This window comes from Babesia bigemina, scaffold Bbigscaff_72647 (assembly GCF_000981445.1).
Source record: "Babesia bigemina genome assembly Bbig001, scaffold Bbigscaff_72647".
NCBI classification, from domain to species: domain Eukaryota; phylum Apicomplexa; class Aconoidasida; order Piroplasmida; family Babesiidae; genus Babesia; species Babesia bigemina.
In genome coordinates, this window is record NW_012237237.1 from 1 (window position 1) to 20,112 (window position 20,112).

General features: G+C 46.8%; 3 protein-coding genes across 3 annotated transcripts; all 3 read left to right on the plus strand.

Moving 5' to 3' along the window:
* Window positions 1-44: 44 nt before the first annotated feature.
* On the plus strand, window positions 45-3,476 carry BBBOND_0003770 (hypothetical protein, conserved; the record flags this gene model as incomplete). The annotated part of the gene is made up of 1 exon (XM_012915210.1): window positions 45-3,476. One exon carries the CDS (start codon window positions 45-47, stop codon window positions 3,474-3,476), a length of 3,432 nt encoding a protein of 1,143 aa, XP_012770664.1.
* A 2,622-nt stretch (window positions 3,477-6,098) lies between these two features.
* Window positions 6,099-10,937, plus strand: BBBOND_0003780 (hypothetical protein, conserved; the record flags this gene model as incomplete). Its single annotated transcript, XM_012915211.1, has 1 exon — window positions 6,099-10,937. The coding sequence occupies one exon, from the start codon at window positions 6,099-6,101 to the stop codon at window positions 10,935-10,937; it is 4,839 nt and encodes a 1,612-aa protein (XP_012770665.1).
* Window positions 10,938-12,772: 1,835 nt separating this feature from the next.
* On the plus strand, window positions 12,773-18,115 carry BBBOND_0003790 (hypothetical protein, conserved; the record flags this gene model as incomplete). The annotated part of the gene is made up of 1 exon (XM_012915212.1): window positions 12,773-18,115. One exon carries the CDS (start codon window positions 12,773-12,775, stop codon window positions 18,113-18,115), a length of 5,343 nt encoding a protein of 1,780 aa, XP_012770666.1.
* Window positions 18,116-20,112: the final 1,997 nt, after the last annotated feature.

Here is a 20,112-nt window from a genome sequence, read left to right on the forward strand (position 1 = left end):
TTTCTAATGTCAGTTCCGAAATTGCGGGGAAAGTGAATCAGCATATGACTGATGATGGCGACAAAGTAAAACTTGATTCCGGAAAGTTTGAGAAATATCTTTCGGGAGTTAACACAACTTCCCTAGGTACTAACAAACCAGCCTTAACCGGCGATTCAGGCGAAGGCACCGTACCTGTGACAATCAAGAAGATTGAAAACGATGTGACTGGCGATGACAACTATCTGAAAGATGTTGAGAACGAAACGACTGCAGATCCAAACAAATTCAACCAAAACACCTTCTCAACACTGCTAGAGGCAGTCACAAACAATCTCGATGCGTTTTGCAAGAACATTATGAAACTGGCTGACGGCACCAAAGGCGGTGCTCCGAACGGCACTGATGGTATAAAGCAAAAGTTGCATAATCTTTCGGAGTTGTTAGGCGACAAACTTGAAGTTGACGTTAGTAGTCATGAGAAAGTGAAAGGACTTGAAAAAACGTATAACGATCTTCTCACTTTACTTGGTGTTGATTTGAGGAACATTATTGATGCCACCGAAAAATTCATAAATAAGGATGCTCCTGAATTGCAACAGGATTGCGTAGAAGCAATCCATAACCACGTAAACGTATATTTTGGTTACACCCAATTGTCCCTCACCACCGCCGCCCGCCGCAACTACGTCTCCTCCGTCAAAGCCCTCCTCACCGCGTTCGCGGACAAGGTCAGCCAGGAGTTGCGGGGGTTGCCGGAGGAGATTGAGAGGGATCTGCGGATCGGGTTCAAGGGGTTGATGAAGACGTTGGAGGATGGTAGTACGTCAGCTAAAATTACTGGGAAACAAAATATTAAGAAACTTAGCGATTTAGTAACTGAGCTGACTGGCGGTAGTGTGAACCATAAGACAGCATTCGAAAATTTCTCTGATAAATTCAAAGACTTTGCTGAACCGCTCTTTTTGTATCTTTCCAAGGAAGCACAAAGAGTTCATAGCGAAAATAACGCTAAGAAAAATCCTCGAGGCACAGACCTGCAACATTATTCCGATCACATTTCCAAAATTCATGACGCTTTTAATAGCTTGCTCGATGACCTTCACAAAAAGCATAGGTACGATTATAAAGTTCATAATTTGCTTGACAATCTTTCCGATGCCGTAAGGCTCCTCGTCCCGAAAGGTTTCGCTCAGCCGAATAGTCCGGTCATTGACGGTCTCACATCAGGGGTTACTCACTTTGTCGGTGAGCTGGAGAGGGTCTACATCTCCGCGTATGACAGTCAGAAATGCGGTGAACTTATAAAGGACTACAAACAGGAAGCTACCTTAAGAGGAGTGTTCGAAAAATATGAGTTGACTGAGGAAGGCAGAGACTGTGCGAAGGTCTGCCTCAGTGTCATCCCTATTGTATACAATGAGTTGATGGATCTTAAAAATAAATTTGATGACGACGATAATACATGGAAAACGTACAAGATATATAACTCTCTGCAACCCGATCAAAGCCTTCATAAGCTTTTCTTCGGCGACAACGGTTACGACGTTGGTCTGAGCCATGATGCAAAGCACGGAGAGCTGAACCACAAGGAGCGATATAATGGCCAATGTATTCTTGATGTGCTGAATAGTGAGACGCATAAATTGTTTGAAGATAACAAACAGCCTCTCTCCCCAGCCGCTCCAGGTGTCGGAGATTCGGAGGAACCGGAAGTACACTTGGTAGATGAGGGTGCTATCGCTAAGTTGTACAATTACCTGAAGAACTACTTCGTCGTCTGTCACCTCATCGGGCACGCCAAATCTAGGCATCCATGCTCTGTGTACGAGATGCTTTGCTGGCTTACTGGCCTCCCTCACAACACCGCTTACAAGAAGCTGAAGGAACATATTGGCAGCTTGTTCCTGGTGGCTGACAAAGACAACCCGTCGAAGAAAATTCCTAAGCCAATTCTTACCTCTCACTCCAGTATCACTGCATCCAATGTATTAACAGCGGTAGAAGAAATTTGTGCAACTTCGTATGCCGTCCTCACCGCAGTAGTTGGCACAGGTGACGCAGCAACGCATTACGCCTGCGAGCTCCCGAATAATTCCTCACGCTTAATCTATCCCACCAACGGCGCCGATTGTCTCGATACGCTGCTGGACATACTCCGTCGCATATTCCCCGTACTCCAATTCCTCCATGCTCAATGTCAATTAAAAACCAAGCATTATGGTTGGTACAATTGCGAGTACGGTAGAGATATCAGGCCAACCAAATGGCCATGTAACGAGCATACCAAAGAGTCAACCAAAGAGCCAACCAAATGCCTACCCAAATCACCCCTTCAATCGTACCTCAATGACTGTCTTCCCGGACATCTTCCGCACCAGCTTAGTTCCATTGGTTGTAAAGCGGAATGTAATACCTGTCCCAAGAAGCCAGATGGAAGGCCGTGTTTAACACCAATGGGATTCAGAGGTTTTTCGGGTAGTACAAAAACGGGTAAGAATCTATGTAGCGTGCTAAGCAAATTCTTCTCTATTCTCCATGTCAATTCGCTGGTCTGCTTAATTCCTAAACCGCCATCTACTCTGTCTGAACATTTCGGTTTCGCGCTATCATTGGTTGAAGGCTGGCATACGTGGAGAGACACTGGTTCCATAAATCCACTGCAAGCTGCCATGGAAGATCACATAAGCGCAGTATCCATGGAGCTCGTCAAACGAGGTGACGCCACCAACGCGTTGCGGTTGGCGTACGGCAGCAATCAGGCAAATCATTTCAAACACGACAAGGACTCCACTGATTTGTGCAGCCTTTCAATGAAAATGATATGTTCCGGCAGAAATGCTAATTGCGCTCCGTACATATCCACACTGTGCACATATCTATATGATTATCTTGCATACAAGAATTGCAACCTCTACCTCTCCTGGGCCATCTACCTCCCGTGGACATTCTGGGATCTGCTCAACAATCTCTACAATGCCTTCTGCTCGATCAACTGCAAGGACTGGGGATGCCGTGGATGTCTCCGCGGTGATAAGTGTAAGAAGGGGGAGCATGGTGTTATCGAAGATGAAAAGAAACCAAATCCAACTTGTCAGTGCAGATCCATCGTCGACTGCAGAGGCGTCGCACCAACGCTCTACCAGTATGGTTTCGTCTTTGGGGAAGCGTCGACGTTGAATGACAAGCAATCGCCGAAGAAGTGTTCCGATTTCTGTAGTCAATTGAAGAATGTTTTAAAATCGAAATATTTCGAGAAGCTGTTTGCTGAATGTGACATGTTCTTGTGGAGAATCCGTGAACCATTCTACTACCTTGTCCTTACCCTCTGGCTCCTCTCTCTGTTGTACCTCCTCCACATCATGGTCGTCCGCCTCGACCTGCTCCACATCAAATCGCATTTACATAGTCCCTCGAGTCATAGGATAGCCGCGCAATCGCTACTTGCTGCTGCACGCGTTAACAAACTGGGGAGGGTGTTTTACCTGCAACCATAATCGTACTCACGTGTTTAATGTCTGCACTCACCTAGCATCACCTACTCACCTATAAAAAAGTAATTGTTGTCTAATGTTTTGGATCACTCATTAATCGTTGTATGTGATTGTGTAGTACATAGCTAATGTGGTGACTAACGTGCTGATCTAATTGCTAACCAATGCCATGACCAACGTGGTGACCAATGCCGTAACCTAAGTGCTGACCTAAGGGCTGACCAAGTTGATGGTCACGGCAGCGATGACATGGTCACGGCAGCGATGACATGGTCACAAGTGGTGATTATTATCCACTCTACATCGCCCCTTATCCACTCTTCATCGCTCCTTTATCCACCCTACATCGCTCCTCTATCCGCTCTACATCGCTCCTTTACCCACTCTACATCGCCCCTTTACCCACTCTACATCGCCCCTTTATCCACCTTACATCGCCCCTTAACCCACTCTACATCGCTCCTTTATCCACTCTACATCGCTCCTTATCCACTCTACATCGCCCCTTTATCCACCCAATATCGCCCCTTTATCCACCCAATATCGCCCCTTTATCCACTCTACATCGCCCCTTTACCCACTCTACATCACCCCTTTAACCCACTCTACATCGCCCCTTAACCCACTCTACATCGCCCCTTAACCCACTCTACATCGCCCCTTTACCCACCCTACATCGCTTCCTAACGCACTCTACATCGCTCCTTAACCCACTCCATATCGCCCCCTAACCCACTCTACATCGCTACCTAACCCACTCTACATAGCTCCCTAATCCACTCTACATCGCTCCTTTAACCACTCTACATCGCCCCTTAACCCACTCCACATCGCCCCTTTGTCCACTCTACATCGCCCCTTAAAGCACTCTACATCGCCCCTTTACCCACTCTACATCGCTCCTTAACCCACTCTACATCGCTCTTTACCCACTCTACATCGCTCCACCTTACATCGCCCCTTTATCCACTCTGCATCGCCCCTTAACCCACTCTACATCGCCCCTTAACCCACTCTACATCGCCCCTTAACCCACTCTACATCGCCCCTTAACCCACACCACACCGCTCCCTAACCCACTCTACATCGCTCCCTAACCCACTCTACATCGCCCCTTAACCCACTCTACATCGCTCCTTAATCCACTCCACATCCCTCCCTTACCCACTCTACATCGCTCCCTAACCCACTCCACATCGCTCCCTAACCCACTCTACATCGCTCCCTAACCCACTCTACATCGCTCCCTAATCAACTCTACATCGCCCCTTTACCCACTCCACATCGCTCCCTAACCTACTCTTCATCGCCCCTTTATCGACTCCACATCGCTCCTCTATCCACTCTACATCGCCCCTTTATCCACTCTACATCGCCCCTTTATCCACTCTACATCGCTCCTTAACCCACTCCACATCGCCCCTTAACCCACCTTACATCGCCCCTTTATCCACTCCACATCGCCCCTTTACCCACTCTACATCGCCCCTTTACCCACTCCACATCGCCCCTTTATCCACTCTACATCGCTCCCTAACCCACTCTACATCGCCCCTTAACCCACTCTACATCGCTTCCTAACCCACTCCACATCGCTCCCTAACCCACTCTACATCGCTCCCTAACCCACCTTACATCGCTCCCTAATCCACTCTACATCGCTCCTTTATCCACTCTACATCGCTCCCTAACCCACTCCACATCGCCCCTTACCCACTCTACATCGCTCCCTAACCCACTCTACATCGCTCCCTAACCCACCCTACATCGCTCCTCTATCCACTCGACATCGCCCCTTAACCCACTCTACATCGCCCCTCAACCCACTCTACATCGCCCCTTAACCCACTCTACATCGTTCCTTTATCCACTCCACATCGCTCCCTTACCCACTCTACATCGCCCCTTTATCCACTCTACATCGCCCCTTTATCCACTCTACATCGCCCCTTTACCCACTCCACATCGCTCCCTAACCCACTCCACATCGCCCCTTTACCCACTCCACATCGCCCCTTTACCCACTCCACATCGCCCCTTAACTCACTCTACATCGCTCCCTAACCCACTCTACATCGCCCCTTTACCCACTCTACATCGCTCCTTTATCCACTCCACATCGCCCCTTTATCCACTCTTCATCGCTCCTTAACCCACCTTTAATCGCCCCTTTACCCACTCTAGATCGCCCCTTTACCCACTCTACATCGCCCCTTTACCCATTCTACATCGCTCCCTAATCCACTCTACATCGCTTTCTAAGCCACTCCACATCGCCCCTTTATCCACTCTACATCGCCCCTTATCCACTCTACATCCCTCGAATCACCTCGCCATAATGCCGCTATGACCTCCATTAGCCATAGCAATAACTTGTGCCTTGTCACCCTTCCCTTCCCCTCTTCCACCTCTTGCCACTGCCCTGACCATGTGCCGCCTAGGGAGCTTGGCAAGAAATTTGACTAAATTTTGAACCCTAAAATTACCTCTAATAACAACCCTACTAACATCCTTAATAACCTCTGCACCGGCCTCGAAACCTTCCTCGGCTTCAACTCTGAGACCAAAGGCTACGACGGCTCTGGGATTGTGTACTCCGACTTGGACAGGCTGTGTGACGGGGTGATGGGATTTTTGTATGGTGTGCTTGGTGCGGTGAAAAACGAAAATGAAGTGACAACTTATGATAAATACATCACTCCAGATGAGAAAAAGCTTCAAAATGTACTTAACACCTTAAATAAACAAGTTGGCTCCGGGCGTGATGGGCTTGCGGTGTCTGTCGCGGAGGTGAAGAGGTGGTTGGAGGGGTATGATAATCAAATCAGATGGTTGACGTATAATGTTGCAAATGATATATTATCGCTTCAATACGATATAGCAGGTAAGTATATTAATGACATTCATGCTACGCAGGAACTGGGAGAGCAGCTGAAGCAGTGGATTGGGGTTCTACAGGACATTGCTCACCGTATAGATTATACACTCACCGAACATGCTAATTTGTTAGACATTGTATTGAGTCGCAGTGTGATACGTGAAATAGATGTAGTTTACAAATCTGTACAGATGCTGAAGACTAGTGCTGAGGAGAAAGCTTTCGCCGCTCAGGTATTGAGAGTGGATGCTGAATTGGTGAGACTCAGAGTCGGTGTTCAAACATCAATTGACGGAAAATGTAATGAGCTTAAGGATACGTTGCAAAATGGTTTTACAGAGATTAATACGAAACTTCTCAAATTGCGACGGGACAAAACGCACCAAATTGAACGTATCACGGAGTCTCTGAAGGCGGCAAGAGAATTGCTTGGTGAGCAAGGAGATAACTTCAATAACAATTATAAAAGCGTTATTAGTGCACATTTCGAGACTGTAAAGAAAGCTGTCGAGTCTGTTCACGAAGATATAGTCACGAAAAAAAAAGCACTTGCGAGGTACGTAGAGGAGGTGGAGATGTATTTTTGGTATGTTGAGGAATTGGTTGGCGATGGAAAGCAAAATAGTGGTATAGTGGGAACAAATTGGGGTGAACTCAAAAATACGATAACAGGGCTTGTCGATAAGCTGACAAATGGAAGAAATCCTCGAACTCCTGGGAATTTAGATGCAATTGTAAAAGGAGTGCAGGAGTATACTGCGAAGTTCACCGAAAAGAATTTGGGGATGAACTTGGAGGGGTGGATGTTGGACATATACTCAGCCGAATCCGTGAGTGAGCATATAACTGCATATGCTGGTTATCTAAATGCTCATAAGGTTCAATCAGGCATAACGAATTATCTTAAAAGTATTACGAATGCGATTGCCATAAAAACCAAATCTAACGAAACAGCTGAAGATCATCTAAAGCATATCAATACATTTTTTGCCCAACTCGCCGAAAAAGTGAGCCCACGTCATGCGGGCGAGATGGCCATGGCGATAGATGGACAATTGAAGGCGCAACGTAATCATGGCATTAGCGCTGATAAATCTTTGCTTGAACCTGCGGTTAAGAATGTCTTGCAGTTCCTGCTTTCTGTAGTGAAGCGACTCAGAGACGAACTTCAAGGGTTTACCAGCGACAAGACTGGTATAAGTAAATACAACCTTGGGAAGAATGTTCAAGATGCATTAAAAACAATCGAGTCTATAAGAGTGCAATTTGATGACAGAAATGATGATAAACTAACTCACAGTTTACCAGACTACGGCGCCAATATTGACAAAGCTTTGGGAACGGTGAAAGAGAAAATAGGTAAACTCGATAAAATGTTAGCACAGCATGGAGGTGCTCTAAAATCGAAGGTCAACGAAATTTCGAGCGACATTCTTTCCAAAATTCGTGGCATTAAAAACTCACAGCAGGAAGGTGGCGTAATTGAAACGGAAAAACATAAGGCTGAATGCCTGATGGATGGGTTACGGTATGAGGTCGAAAACAAAATTATCCTCTGTTATGAAGTAGTAAAAAATGCAGGTGACGCACTGTCGGATCACATAGAAGATCTACGAAAATCAGTCGAAAGCGCCTACAATAAATCATTAAAACATCTCTCGGCCGTAAAAAGTTTCCTCATCCAAAAGGTTCAAAGATCCTACTCCCAAGTTACGTCCGAAGTAAGAAAATTGTTTGCGGATCAAAGGATGGCAGAATTGGAAGCCCTGCACAAATGCGTAGAAACGCAGCTAACGGCGGTGAAGGAGATTATTGATGTCGATTCTAGAAGCGGAATTAAATGTCTTCTAAAGGTTATGAATGACAAATCTACATTGGAGTCTTGGGGAGAATCATTGCCTCAGCCGGCACCTACGGGGGAAGCGTACCGTAAGACGTTAGCACAAACTGCGAAACAATTTAAAAAATACGTTGACAATATACAGGTTAACATCCAGTATCAACTTGTATGCCCCGGTAATCCCATTGACGAAATGTCTAAATTATCCGATATTGAAAAAGATTTTGATAAATTGTTTTATTACCTAAAAGATGATGAAACGACGAAACATGCTCGAAAATACCTCTATGACACTAAGTTCTCCTCCCTCCTCACCACCCTCTCCACCTCCCTCTCTGCTCTCCACCCCTCCGCCTTCGCCAACCCCCGCCACCCGGAGCTGCTCGATGCGGTCAAACAGGGGCTGCAGGGGTTTGTGGGCGAGATGGAGCGGGTGTATGTGAACAGGTATGATGGAGGGGATAAAATTAAAAGATGGACGCATAAAGAAACTGGAGATGTAGAATTAACGGCTGATGGCCGAAATGGCGCAAAAGTATTTGTTAGCATACTAACGATACTGTATGAGAGTGTTATGAATTTGGGAGAAGAGTGTAAGTCCGCTGAATTCCAAGCAATATATACGTCAAAGGAGAATAATAAAAACGTACTTGGTGATTTCCTTAGTGGTTGCGGCTACACGGTCTCCAAGTCCTATAATTCCCACGAAGGGCATTTGAGGAATGAGCAAGATTGTTCGGGTACGTTCATATATAGAACGCTGCTGAACAAAGAAGTAAATGGTTCGCAGAATGTTGAACACGTTAAAACATGGAAGCAAGAGATGAAGAAAGAGAATAAGTTCACTCATCCTCGTGATGCTGACGACACCAAGATAACTCTCCTCGACATGCTTGATTATCTTTTCGAGAAGCTGGAGAAATACAACGACGTATGCCATCTGTCAACTTTAACTGCAACACGACAACCGTGTTCCGTCTACGAAATGTTGGTCTGGCTCTCCGGTCTCCCGCATAGTCCCGTGCATAAACCTAAGCTAGACCTAACCGTCCTCCAAGTGATAGCAGACATCAATAAACATGAGAACGATGCTGCTGACAATGAGGGCGATATGGAAATTACAGTCGAAATGGGTGACTCCCCCAGCGTTTCATTGGCCACGCCCAAAGATACTACCGTAGCTGCCTATCCAGAAAACGTGCTGTATGCTGATATACGAGAAGCCATAACGCACGTATGCGCTACTGCCTACGATGTATTAATCACAATTGCCGGTCACGGCGACGCATATACAACGTATTCGGGTGACTACTCCAACAACTCCATGAGGTTCTACTACCCTGCCTCGGGAGAAGACTGCCTCGATATGCTACTGGACATCCTTCGACGGCTGCTGCCAACATTACAATTTTTGAAAACCCAGTGCGAAAATAGTACCAGTAACAACGGTTGGCGCAGCTGCAAGTACGGCAAAGAGATCAAGACGGCCAAATGGCCCTGTACCGAGCACTCAAGCGACGACTCAAACACCGACCCAAATTGCCAACCAACGTCGCCCCTTCAGTCCTACTTGAATGACTGCTTACCGGGCAATATTCCGCATCTGCTTACTTCTATTGGCTGCAAAGCAAAGTGTGACAGTTGTCCCACTGTTAAACGTGGAATGCCTTGTCTAACTCCCCTAGGCTTCAGGGGATTCTCCGGTTATACGAAGACGGGTAGAGACTTGTGTCACATACTCACCAAATTCCTTGGTAATGAGCACGTTGGAGGCCTATTCTGTTTACTGCCCAAGCCGCCCAAGACGTTGCCGGAGCATTTCCAATTCGCCTTGTCGCTGGTTAAGGGATGGGTTAGTACTGCTAACATAACAAAGCACGTTAAAAATAAATTCAGTTTCCAGACACGTTTCCAATCCAGCTTCGAGACATCCATCGAGAAGCTATCAGTTGAGCTATGTAAGTCCCCTTCCGTTTTAACCAATGCATTGGCAAGCGCATACGGTTCGGAGTCCGGTGTGCATCTATCATGTCAGGATAATCACATTGTGAATCTTACAAGTCACGAAATATGTATCAACGACAGCAAGGATGTGAGATGCGCTCCTTATCTCACCGCTCTATGCAAAGATACATATCATTATCTTGTTCACAATCACACCGACCTCTACGTGTCCTGGTCCGTGTATCTTCCCTGGGATTTCTGGAATTGCCTAAACAATTTTTACAAAGACTTATGCGACATCTTCTGTCAGGACTGGGGTTGTCAAAAATGCCTCCGCGGTGACATTTGTAAAAAGGGATCACACGCCTCCGTTGATGAGAAAAGTGGAATTCCTCATTGCCGCTGCCAATCTATAGTCAGCTGTAAAGGCGTATCACCTACGTTATACAGATATGGATTTGCGTTTGCTGATGCGTCTAGCCTGACTAAATCGAAATTTGAGAAAAAATGTTCAGATTTCTGCAAACATCTGTATGATATCCTTCATTCACAGTATTTCAAAAACGTGTTCAAAATCTGCGACGAATTCATTTTCACCATCAGACAACCTTTCATCTGGCTCAACGTCGCCTTCTGGCTCCTCTCCTTCCTCTACCTCCTCCACATCATGGTCATCCGCCTCGACCTGCTCCACATCAAATCGCATCTGCATAGTCCCTCATCACATCGTATTGCTGCGCAATCACTACTTGCTGCTGGACGTGTTAACAAGCTTAACAGGGTGTTTTACCTGCAACCATAATCGTACTCACGTGTTCACCATCTACACTCACCTAGCATATCACCTACTCACCTAACTTATGAATTGTGCTTTAATCTGTTGTATCACTCATTAATCGTTGTATGTGATTGTGTAATAGTTAACTAAAGTGCTGACCAATGTGTTGACCAAAGTGCTGACCAACGTGGTGACCAAGGTGCTGACCAATGTGCTGACCAAGGTGGTGACCAATGTGCTGACCAATGTGCTGACCAAGGTGGTGACCAAAGTGCTGACCAACGTGGTGACCAATGTGCTGACCAAGGTGCTGACCAACGTGGTGACCAATGTGCTGACCAATGCCATGACCAAAGTGGTGACCAATTCCATGACCAAGGTGGTGACCAAGGTGGTGACCAATGTGCTGACCAATGCCATGACCAAAGTGCTGACCAAGGTGGTGACCAATGTGCTGACCAATGCCATGACCAAAGTGCTGACCAAGTTAGTGGTCACGGCAGCGTTGACATGGTGACGGCAGCGATGACATGGTGACGGCAGCGATGACATGGTGACGGCAGCGATGATATGGTCACGGCAGCGATGACATGGTGACGGCAGCGATGATATGGTCACGGCAGCGATGACATGGTCACGGCAGCGATGACATGGTCACGGCAGCGACGACATGGTCACGGCAGCGACGACATGGTCACGGCAGCGATGACATGGTCACGGCAGCGATGACATGGTCACGGCAGCGATGACATGGTCACGGCAGCGATGACATGGTCACAAGTGGTGATTATTACCCACTCTACATCGCTCCCTAATCCACTCCACACCGCTCCTTTATCCACTCTACATCGCCCCTTTACCCACTCCACATCGCTCCCTAATCCACTCTACATCGCCCCTTAACCCACTCTACATCGCTCCTAATCCACTCTACATCGCTCCCTAATCCACTCCACACCGCTCCTTTATCCACTCTACATCGCTCCCTAATCCACTCCACATCGCTCCCTAATCCACTCTACATCGCCCCTTAACCCACTCTACATCGCTCCCTAACCCACTCCACATCGCCCCTTTATCCACTCTACATCGCCCCTTAACCCACTCCACATCGCCCCTTTATCCACTCTACATCGCTCCCTAATCCACTCTACATCGCCCCTTAACCCACTCTACATCGCTCCTCTATCCACTCCACATCGCCCCTTTATCCACTCTACATCGCTCCCTAACCCACTCCACATCGCTCCTTGATCCACTCTACATCGCCCCTTGATCCACTCTACATCGCCCCTTTATCCACTCTACATCGCCCCTTTACCCACTCCACATCGCCCCTTTGTCCACTCTACATCGCTCCCTAATCCACTCCACATCGCCCCTTTATCCACTCTACATCGCTCCCTAATCCACTCCACATCGCCCCTTTATCCACTCTACATCGCCCCTTTATACACTCTACATCGCTCCCTAACCCACTCTACATCGCTCCTCTATCCACTCCACATCGCCCCTTACCCACTCTACATCGCCCCTTAACCCACTCCACATCCCTTGAATCACCTCGCCATATTACCGCTATGACCTCTATAAGCCATCCTAATAACTTGTGCTTTGTCATCCTTCACTTCCCCTCTTCCACCTCCTGCCACTGCCCTGACCATGTGCCGCCTAGGGAGCTTGACAATAAATTTGACAAAATTTAAAACTCTAAAAATACCTTAAATAACAACCCTACTAACATCCTTAATAACCTTTGCACCGGCCTCGAGACTTTCCTCGGCTTCAACTCTGCTTCCAAAGGCTACACTGGCCAGGGGATTGTTTACTCTGACCTGGACAGGCTGTGTGACGGGGTGATGGGATTTTTGAGTGGTGTTCTTGATGCAGTGAAAGATGATGATGCAGTTAAAACGTATGATAAAGATACCACAAAAAACATTAATACAGTTATTAAGACTTTGAATGATAATATTGGCTCCGGGCGTACTGGGCTTGCGGCGTCTGTCGGCGCGGTGAAGGGGTGGTTGGAGGGGTATGGGAGGGAGGTGAAAGAAAAAATAAAACATGTAACTGCGCCTTTGAGAAATATGCAAGAGTTTGTTATAATAGATATTGAGACTAAAATCTTAGAGATGGAGCATAAGGATTATGAAGAGAATATAGGTAAGTTGTCTACTTGGGCTCATGATCTTTCAGGTTTGACCGAGAAAACTCAAGACTCACTAAATGCACTTAGCAATATTGATAAACATTTCAATAATGTCTTATATCAACACGTAAATTCAATTCATCAAGCAGCTCACAGTTTCAGGGAGAACGGAATTTCGGATGTGAATAATCTCAAAGCTGTTTGTAGTAATGTGAGTGTGCAATTGAGAAATGTGACAGCAGCCGTAATATCATATGCGGATTGTGAAGGTGAAAAGTGCATTACCGATTTGAAGGAGGTATTTACGAGACAAATTAAGACGCCAATCGAAAATATAAAGATTCGGCTGAACAACCTTAATGTTCAGTTGGATGATTGGATCATGAAGGCGCAGTTGGTTGTGAATTCGACAATTTCGCAGTGTACGGGTATCATCAAAATCGTTCAAAACAATGACCATGGGCGCATAAAATCTGCAGAACGGAATAACGTTGAAAAGGCGGCGACGGAACTGAAACAAAAGGCTGATAAGCTTCGCATTTTGGTAATTGAAGCAAAAAGTGAAGTTCAAAGGCTTGTTAAATCGGCAATAATTGCTGTAAACACAATGAATGAAGCCCTTAAGCGAAATGTGCAAAGTTTGAAGGATGAAATAACGAAAAAAGTACAAGGTATTAAAAATAAAATTGGTGAGCTTGGCAACCAGTATGCCGAAGCCTCCGACCGCAATTCCATTAAAGGTATTTTTGAGTATATTAATAAACAAGTTGTAAGTATTAAGAGTGGGGTAGGTTATAAGGGGAACGAGAACAGTGGTATATATAAGCATTGGACGGATCTCAAACCCGAAATTGACCAACTGATCAGAGATCTTGCTGGTACAGATCAAGACGATGATGACGATCGAAATGGTTATCTTCATGATATTGACGAAGGGGTCGGCAGATATGCCTTGCAGTTCAAAATGCAATTTGAAAAGGCGATTAAAACAATTGTGACAGCAATGATGGAAGGAGGAGAGGAAGAAAACAAAATTAGAGGTTTCATAATAAATGCTAGTGGTGGAGCGGGATCAACTGAAAAAATTAGAGCAGTGAAAACCGCAATGACAAATCAGATTCTAAAACTTTCCGGCGCTGCAAATATACCTAACGCTGAACCTGACGATGCTAAAAAAACCCTCGAAAGCATCGTAACTTATCTCAATGATTACGCCGAACAAATTCAAATGAAACTCAATATATTATCTGCATTCATTTTGTCGGTTGAAAAAGATGACGCGTTAACTACATTAAATCACAAAGTAAGTCTAACGACGGGAGACAAAAATCTGCAATCTGCTGTGAGAAACGTACTAGCTACAGTGAAAAAAATTATAGAAGGCGCTAAAGATGACGTTTCGCAGTTCATAAAAGATTCAAGTATCGGCAAGCTCAACCAGGCTATAGAGAAGGTCGAAAATATGCGAAAGACGTTTAAATATGAAGGCGTCACTGCAGCGCTCTCAGACGTGCTCCTATTTATTGAAAAGTTGCATGACAGCCTCAGTACGACAACTGGCAAAGTCAGCAGCAAACTAAAATCTGGTACTCACTACGCCGCCGAAGTTGATGAAGCCATCGATCAGGTGACGACGAGACTTGAGCAGCAGATACCTAGCGAGGGTAATAAAGTTGACTTAAGCAAGGAAAATGCTTTGGGGGATTACACACTTCACGTTGATCAAAAATACAGGAGTCTTCAAGCCCTTGAAGTCGGTACAGTAGTAAGCTACGAAGCTGGCGCTCTTCCAGGCAAGATTATGGATATTCAAGGGCAGGTGAACGGGGACGACGTTTTGGGAAAAGTATCTGATGAAAACGATACAACAAATATTCCCAGTATGGGACATGATAAAGTATACCGAAACACTTTCGACTTATTACTTCAACAGATTGAAAGCAATATGCAAACCTTCTGCGAAGCCGTCGAAGGATTGGTTAAGACCGATGCCGGTACGGTGAAAGATGTGATTCCAAATAAAAGTAGAGGCGTGCAAAATTTGTTAGAAGATTTGCAAACAATGATCCATTCTGACACGCTGTATGGTACCCAGATACATCTTAGAGAAATGTACAAGGAAATTAATACCAATATCATTGGCGACGCCCGCAGCTATAACAGTGACACAGTGCCCTCAAATCTAACACAGATAATGGTTTTTGCAAATATGTTCAACAGTACTGCCATTCCAAATAGAATCAATGAATGCATTTCCGACATCACCGCCAAAGTCAAATACGAAGTCACCGAAAAAATCAAGACCCTTAAAAAATCGGCCCTCTCGCAGTTTGTAACCCGTAAAACTGCCGAGTTAGAGGAGCTGAAAAAGTTCGTTCACTACCAGAAAAATATCATCAGTAAGACTATTTTCACAAATCAGACAACCGGCCTCAAGGGTCTGATGAACACTATTGGCAGCAACCTTCAGTCGTACATTGATCCACTGAGATATCCAAGCGTGAAAGATTTGTCAAAACATCTTGATTTCTATTTCAATCCCCTCTTTACCCACATCTCCACCGAAGCCTCCCCCTCCTCCCAACTGGTCGCCGGCCTCCAAGCCCGCACCTACGACCTCCTCACCCACCTCCACGACAACAATCGCACCTTCACCTTCGACTCCGGTTTCCGCTCCCGCCTCCACTCGCTAACCTCCGCCCTGTCCACGTTCGACCCCGCTGCCTTCGCGAACCCGCACCACCCGCAACTCCTGGATGCGCTGAAGGCAGGGATGCGAGGGCTGGTAGGGGAGATGGAAAAGGCGTATGTTAATAGGTATGATGGGCATCCTAAGATGGAGTGGGAGAAAGATGTACCTACTAAAGAATTAACCGCCGACGCTAAGCGCTGCGCTAAGGTGTTATTGACCTGCCTGCCGATGTGGTTGGAGGACCTCGGGGAGTTGAAGAGGAGGTGTGAACATAGTTGGAGCAAGAAAGCTATACATCTTAAGGATGAAATTGATATAGAAAACCCCCTTGGTGAGTTTCTCAAGCAGTGCGGTTACCGTGTTCCTAGCAGTCAGAAGTCGCATCAGGACGGGGAGCTGCAGTGCAGACATACGTTCACTGGCAAACATATCGATGGAATTCTCGGTAAGATCATACAAATGTCGAATCTAGAACACGTTCCGCAGTGTAGATCACGGGAGAAAGAATGGAACTTTAATATCATGGATTTCATAGCATGCCTCTACAGTCACCTCGACGAGTATAACGAAGTATGTCATCTATCAACGTTATTCTCCAAAAGGCATCCGTGCAGTATATACGAAATACTCTGCTGGTTTTCAGGGCTCCCTCATAGTACCGTATATTCAGCGTTACCTGGCGGCATCACCAAGCTGCTTGATAAACCTAAGAATCAACCGATAGATAGCGGTGACTCGGGACTTGAGATCGAATTCGTCAACCAGAAAGAGTTCTATCTGGACGCATACCCAACCAGGTTCACCTATGAGAACATCGAAGCGGTGCTAACGCTAATTTGTTCCAAATCATACGACGTGTTGGCTAGAATCGCCGGCACAGGTGATGAGCACACCAGGTACGCCTGCGAATACGCCAACAATTCCCTCAAGCTGCATTACCCTAAGACGGCGGACGATTGCCTGTCAATGTTACTTGACATGTTACGTAGATTGCTCTCCGTGTTCCGATTCCTCGAATCCAAGTGTAGTTATTCGGCCGTGGAGTTCGGTTGGGCGGACTGCCAGTACGGTAAAAATGTGCCTACGACCAAATCGCATTGTAACGACAGATCAACGGATGAAGCAACGTGCCAGGCAGAGTGTAAACCAAAGCGCCAGTCAAAGTGCCAACCAAATTGCCAGCCAACTTCTCCATTGATGAGTTACCTAAATGACTGTTTGCCGGGTCACTTGCCTCATCAACTCACGAATGTCGGCTGCAAACCTGAATGCAAAACGTGCCCCGGTAATAAGCCTGGAATGCCCTGCTTAACCCCCATTGGATTCAGAGGCTTCTCAGGGTCAATTAAAACGGGTGCACAATTATGTAGCATTATTAAAAAGATATTAGGCAACGGTATGATTGCGTGTCTATTCACCCTCGCACCCAGGCCTCCAACTAACTTGCCGGAGCACTTCCAGTTTGCAGTGTCACTTGCCAAGGGACTTAGTGCTTCAAAGCAGAGTAAGGTTGACGGCATTAAAACATTGGCAGACACCATCGCAGATTCGATTACCGATCGCTCCATCAAGCTTTATGAAGATACTGCTGAACTCGTCGATCCTATTTGTGAAGCTTATGGTAATAAAGGGATAGAGCATCGCAAGCAGAAGCCTGATGCAAAACGTAACCTATCGTGCATTTCACTAACCAGTGCGTGTATCAATGAGGAGCATTGCGTTCCTTACCTATCCCCCCTAAGCTGCGACACTTATCATTACCTTGTCAACAAGCAATCGAACTCGTACCTGTCATGGGCAGTTTACTTGCCGTGGACATTCCATAAATATCTTGCAAGTCTACTCGACGCGTTTAAGGCTATAAGATGTGAAGACTGGGGATGCAGTAACTGCTTGCATACCGATATATGCAAGGGAGAGAGTCATGGTATGCTTAATCCAGCGGAGAAAGGAACGGGTTGCCAATGTACTTCCGTTGTACATTGCAACGGCGTATCTCCAACGTTATACCAATATGGGTTCACATTCAGGGATGCGCAGAATTTGATATCGTTAAAAAGAAACTGCTTCAATATGCGAAGTCACCTGTACAATGTTGTTAATTCCGACTATTTCACTGAACTATTTAAGCAATGCGACATGTTACTGTGGAGAATCCGTGAACCCTTCTCCTACCTTGTCCTCACCCTCTGGCTCCTTTCCCTCCTCTACCTGCTCCACATCATGGTCATCCGCCTAGACCTGCTCCACATCAAATCGCATTTGCATAGTCCCTCATCGCATCGCATCGCTGCTCAATCACTACTCGCCGCAGCACGTGTTAACAAACTTAACAGGGTGTTTTACCTGCAACCATAATCGTACTCACGTGTTTACTATGTACACTCACCTAGCATCACCTACTCACCTAACTTATGAAATGTTGCTTAATGTTTTGTATCACTCATTAGTCGTTGTACGTGATTGTGTAATAGTTAACTAAAGTGCTGACCAAGATGCTGCCCAAAGTGTTAACCAATGTGCTGACCAAAGTGCTGACCTATGTGCTGACCTATGTGCTGACCAGAGTAATGACCAACGTGTTGACCAATGCCATGACCAAAGTGGTGACCAATGTGCTGACCAAAGTGCTGACCAAGGTGCTGACCAAAGTGGTGACCAATGTGCTGACCAACGTGGTGACCAATGTGGTGACCAAGATGCTGACCAATGCCACGACCTATGTGCTGACCAAAGTGGTGACCAATGCCATGACCAACGTGCTGACCAAGGTGTTGACCAAAGTGGTGACCAAGGCCACGACCAAAGTGCTGACCTAGTTGATGGTTACGGCAGCGATGACATGGTTACGGCAGCGATGACATGGTTACGGCAGCGATGACATGGTCACGGCAGCGATGGCATGGTCACGGCAGCGATGACATGGACACAGCAGCGATGAGATGGTCACGGCAGCGATCACATGGTCACGGCAGCAATGACATGGTTACGGCAGCGGTGACAGTGGTGACCAAAGTGGTGATTATCATCCACTCTACATCGCTCCCTAACCCACTCTACATCGCTCCTCTATCCACTCTACATCGCCCCTTTAACCACTCTACATCGCCCCTTTACCCACTCTACATCGCCCCTTAACCCACTCCACATCGCCCCTTAACCCACTCCACATCGCTCCTCTATCCACTCTACATCGCCCCTTTAACCACTCTACATCGCCCCTTTACCCACTCTACATCGCTCCCTAACTCACTCCACATCGCTCCCTAACCCACTCTACATCGCTCCCTAACCCACTCTACATCGCCCCTTTACCCACTCTACATCGCCCCTTAATCCACTCCACATCGCCCCTTTACCCACTCTACATCGCCCCTTTATCCACTCTACATCGCCCCTTAACCCACTCTACATCGCCCCTTAACCCACTTTACATCGCTCCTTAACCCACTCCACATCGCTCCTTGACCCACACTACATCGCCCCTTTATCCACTCCACATCGCTCCCTAACCCACTCTACATCGCTCCCTTACCCACTCTACATCGCTGCTTAACCCACTCTACATCGCTCCCTAACCCACTCTACATCGCCCCTTAACCCACTCTACATCGCCCCTTTATCCACTCTACATCGCCCCTTTACCCACTCTACATCGCTCCTTAACCCACTCTACATCGCTCCCTAACCCACTCTACATCGCTCCTTTACCCACTCTACATCGCCCCTTAACCCACTCTGCATCGCCCCTTTATCCACTCTACATCGCTCCCTAACCCACTCTACATCGCCCCTTTACCCACTCTACATCGCCCCTTAACCCACTCTACATCGCTCCCTTATCCACTCCTCATCGCTCCCTAACCCACTCCACATCGCTCCCTAACCCACTCTACATCGCTCCCTAACCCACTCTACATCGCCCCTTAACCCACTCTACATCGCTCCCTTATCCACTCCACATCGCCCCTGAACCCACTCTACATCGCCCCTTTATCCACTCCACATCGCCCCTTATCCACTCTACATCGCCCCTTTACCCACTCTACATCGCCCCTTTACCCACTCTACATCGCTCCCTAAACCACTCTACATCGCTCCCTAACCCACTCCACATCGCCCCTTAACCCACCCTACATCGCCCCTTATCCACTCCACATCGCTCCTCTATCCACTCTACATCGCTCCCTTATCCACTCTACATCGCTCCTTTATCCACTCCACATCGCTCCTCTATCCACTCTACATCGCTCCCTTATCCACTCTACATCGCTCCTTTATCCACTCTACATCGCTCCCTAACCCACCTTACATCGCTCCCTAACCCACTCTACATCGCCCCTTAACCCACTCTA